Raw genomic sequence first — 4,215 nt, forward strand, 5'->3', positions numbered from 1 at the left:
ATATATGCAAAAATGCATAAATAAATAAAGAAATAGCTTCCAAGACCATTATAAAGTGATGCTCATTTAACAAAAAACAAAAAAAAATGTACACTGGTATATAAAAGTACCCAGTTACGAAGACATTTCACAATATTGTAATTGGAGAAAATGTATTGTCAGTTAGCATTTTTTCTGTTCTCTGGAAACAAAAGAAGTGAGACAATGATGGAAATGATTAGATGCTGGATGTGAAATCCTGCTGTACCTCCAGTCATCTTTGGAGAGGTTGTACAGAATGTTCATCTCGTCGTCATCCTGCAGCAGTCGATACGCCGCGCTGACGTGGTGACTCTCCAGCACAGAGCGGTCGTTGTACAGGATGGCCGTGTCCGACCTGCAGGAATCAATGTAAACTCAGGTCTAACAGAACTGAATCTGATTTATATTTTACATTTACAGATGACATACAGTGTCCTGCAGTGTGACTCTTTTAGCTTTATTCTACTGTAATTATTGTATGCTGTTTTAAGCTTAAACTGGAGAACACGTGAGTTGCACAAGGCATTGCAAGTGGTTTTAAGTGTGTTGCTAGGTGTTTGCATACTGGACCAAGTCAAAGAAGTGTAAAGGTGTCTGCACACTGAGTCCGAATTTTTCGTCCGAAATTTTCGCACGTTGAAAAATAAATACGACCTAATGTTGTGTCAATCACGTTTACACACTGCCTCCGAAACTTTTGTCCGTCATTAAAAATTCCGACCAGGTTCGATTTTCTGCGTTTTCGCATCCGTAGCAAGCATTTTGATAGGAAAGGATGACGAATACGAAAAAAATGGAAAAATGCATACGAAAATTTCGGACTCAGTGTGCAAGGACCTTAAGTCTCAATGATATTATTTAGTTTCTCTCATACTGTGTAATCAAATACTTTTGATTATAAAGGAAAAGTAGCAAAATGCAAATTAGAAAAAAAAAATGTATGTCTGAATATACTATCATTCAAAAGTCGGGTCAGTAAGATTTTTTTTTTTTTTTTTAAGAAATTAATATTTTTATACAGCAAGGACATTAAATTGATCAAAATTGGCAGAAAAGACATTTATGTTACAAAAGATTTCCGTTTCAAATAAATGGTGCTCTTGTACTTTCTATTCATCAAAGAATGAAAAATATGTATCATGCTTTCCACAAAAAAATATTAAAAAGCATAACTGTTTTCAACACTGATGATAATAATTAGAAATGTTTCTTGGCAGCAAATCAGCATATTAGAATGTTTTCTGAAGGATCATGTGACACTGAAGACTGGAGTAATGATGCTGAAAATTCAGCTTTGACCACAGGAATAAATTACAATTTAAAACATGTTCAAATAGAAAACGGTTATTTTAAATTGTAATAATATTTCACAATATTGCTGCACTTTTGATCAAATAAATGCAGCCTTGGGAAGCATAAGAGACTTCCTTAAAAAAAATCCTTACTGAGCCCAAACTGAACAGTAGTGTATACAAACTAACCCACAGACCATTATTTTATTCCCATCTCCCCATTCTTCTCATTTGTCCCAGGTAATGTTTGATAATAGTTTGATTCAGCCGGTTGAGGTGCAGGAGTCTGATGGATGACTCAGCCAGCGGTGCTCATGCGTTACCTGGTCTGGATGTGGAAGTTGTTTGTGGTCCCGGTGTGTTCGTAGTCGTGGACGGCAGCAGCGAAAAGCATTGCAAAAATCTCCAACTCTGTCAGCCAGTGCTGGAGAGGGAAAACAATGTCACATGAGAAATCTTTAACATCTGAATGAAGTTAAATCGAGAGCAGTTGAAGCCTTGATGAAATCTCCACTTTCTAAGCTGTTTCTTCAGACAAAAGTAATCCCGTGCGTATTTCCTCCAAAGTTTCAAAAAATATCTCAATAATGTTTGTGCTCAGATTTGCCAAGATACTAGAATAGATATAGATACAGGGAAGATCTCAATATGAACCCAAATACTTCTAGCACATTTAGGTCTATACACTTACTTTATGACAACTGAATCATTTGTGTCTATGTTAATTTCTCCTAAAGAATTTTAGAAGAAACATCTGAAACGATGTTGGTTTAAATAATGCATTACTGACATAACAACAATGAGGTTAAATGGAGAGCAAATGGAGACTTCTGCTAAAATTCCCACCTTCTAAGATGGGATCTTGAGGGTCCCAGTAATCTCAGAAAAGATCTTAATAATGCCCCAAAATGTGCTCAGATTTGCCACCAAAGTCTGATCAAAAATCAAAGATCTCAATGTACACCTCTATACTCTTAATCTATTTCAATATTGACACATTTCTGTCTATTTTTATTTCTCCTAAAAAATGTAGAAGAAAAGTTTCTTTTTAAATAAAACCCGACTGAGAACTCAGCTTAGACTTTATATCGAAGCAATACAATTTTTTTTATTTCAATCTGTATACCTATTTTTTAACAACTATTGACTCATTTGTGTCCATTTTTATTTCTCCTCAAAAACTTCAGAAGAAACATCTGATATTTAAATAATGACGACAATGAAGTTAAGCGGAGAGCAGGAGGAGACTTCTGCTAAAATTCTTGATGAAAAAGGAAAACATCTCAATAATGTCTCAAAATGTGTTCAGATTAGCCAAGACACCAAAGTTTACAACAAGAACATTTCTACCACATTCAGCTCTACACTCTTACTTTATGACAACTATTGACTCATGTCTATTTTTATTTCTCCTTAAGAACTTTAGAAGATGTTTCATCTGAGTCAAAGCTGATATTTAATTTAAACGTTACCGCAAATATTATGTGGTTTCAAATTAAAATTCATCTCTATACCCTTATTTTATGACAGCTATTGACTCATCTTTGTCTATTTGTATTTTAGAAGAAACGGAAGAAAGAATTTTAGAAGAAAAACCTAGTCAGTAGCAGTAGAATAATGAACATATGTTGACAGACAGGCTCTGAAGGACGCCGAGCTCTCAGCTGCTCGCCGCATTCCCGCAGGACTTCATCTTAATATTTAATCACCTATTAGAAAGACTCCAGTTCATTTCAGTTTGGTGTAAAATGACACCATCTCACCTCATTTGTCTTGAGTCACACGTGCAGAACAAACACTGAAGTGCATTGTGATGAAAGAAATGGCTCTCTGTGAGAAAGCATAAATTGTGTGATGGCTAGTCAGATGGAAGATAAAGGGATTTGTGTCAAGACGCTTATATGAGTAAACAGCGAGAGGATTCTCTCTGTTTCTCTTCAGGAACTGCTGCTTTATGATTGGCCTGATGATTGTTCATTAAAAAGCTTAAGGTGTATGTGTGTGTGTGTTTGTGTTTGTCAGCAGAATTAATGATTACGCCGCTGGGTTTCTGTGCAGTTACTCTTGAGTTCGTGCCCACAGGCTTCAACATGTCACAGTAACATTATCAAGATGATTAACACCGTATCTGCATTGAGAGCGAGTGGAACAACACAACATTAGATCATTATAATCAACAAGCTGGTCTATGCAGCAAGAGCTCTGTGTGAAGCGTTAATAATGAAAGGTAGCGATTGAGTGTTGTTATATTTTGCCGCTGTAAACACGAGATAAGAGTTTACACAAACCTGGCATTGTGAACTTAAACTAGAACTATTAAAACAGTTTTGGTAATTGAAAAAAAATATTAGATGAAAAAAAAAAGTATTTTAAAAATGACAAAAATTAGACTTAGCTGAAATACTAAAATTACTAAAATAATAGGTTGAAGTAAAAATAGTACAACTACAGCTGAAATAAACGATACTATAAACTGTACAGAAATACACAAAAACAAACCAACAAAAGTACATAACAAAATTTACTAAAACGTAAACTAAAATTAAAATGAAAACTGTACAAATAAAAGATCATTCAAAATAATAAAAAGACAGCATATAAATAATACTAAAACAAGAAAAACTGTACAAAAAAAACAAAAACAGTACATATATTATAAATAATGAATATGTACATTTTGTATTTATTACTATTACTATAATAAATGAATGTGTATATTTAATTTGATATATAAATATATAAAATATTATAATATATGATAATATGTACAAACTATTTTTGGCAAATGTGTATCATGAATGAAACAGCAGTCTACAATTGATTATTCATTTAAAAAATTAAATGAATGAATGAATGAAATTATATTTATATATATATATATATATATAGAGAGAGAGAGAGA

At 33.4% G+C, this 4,215-nt stretch overlaps 1 protein-coding gene across 1 annotated transcript in view; it reads right to left on the bottom strand.

The window, feature by feature from the left end:
* The window catches only part of LOC107656131 (calcium/calmodulin-dependent 3',5'-cyclic nucleotide phosphodiesterase 1C-like), a 46,090-nt gene that overhangs the window by 12,611 nt on the left and 29,264 nt on the right, over positions 1 to 4,215 (bottom strand). The window contains exons 10-11 of the mRNA XM_016443846.1: positions 1,637 to 1,737; positions 248 to 376 (exon numbers count right to left, since the gene is read on the bottom strand). Of these exons, the coding sequence (XP_016299332.1) occupies positions 248 to 376; positions 1,637 to 1,737 (230 nt within the window). The remainder of the gene's footprint in view (positions 1 to 247; positions 377 to 1,636; positions 1,738 to 4,215) is intronic.

Source organism: Sinocyclocheilus anshuiensis, unplaced genomic scaffold (genome assembly GCF_001515605.1).
Source record: "Sinocyclocheilus anshuiensis isolate Anshui unplaced genomic scaffold, SAMN03320099.WGS_v1.1 scaffold1803, whole genome shotgun sequence".
NCBI classification, from domain to species: Eukaryota; Metazoa; Chordata; class Actinopteri; order Cypriniformes; family Cyprinidae; genus Sinocyclocheilus; species Sinocyclocheilus anshuiensis.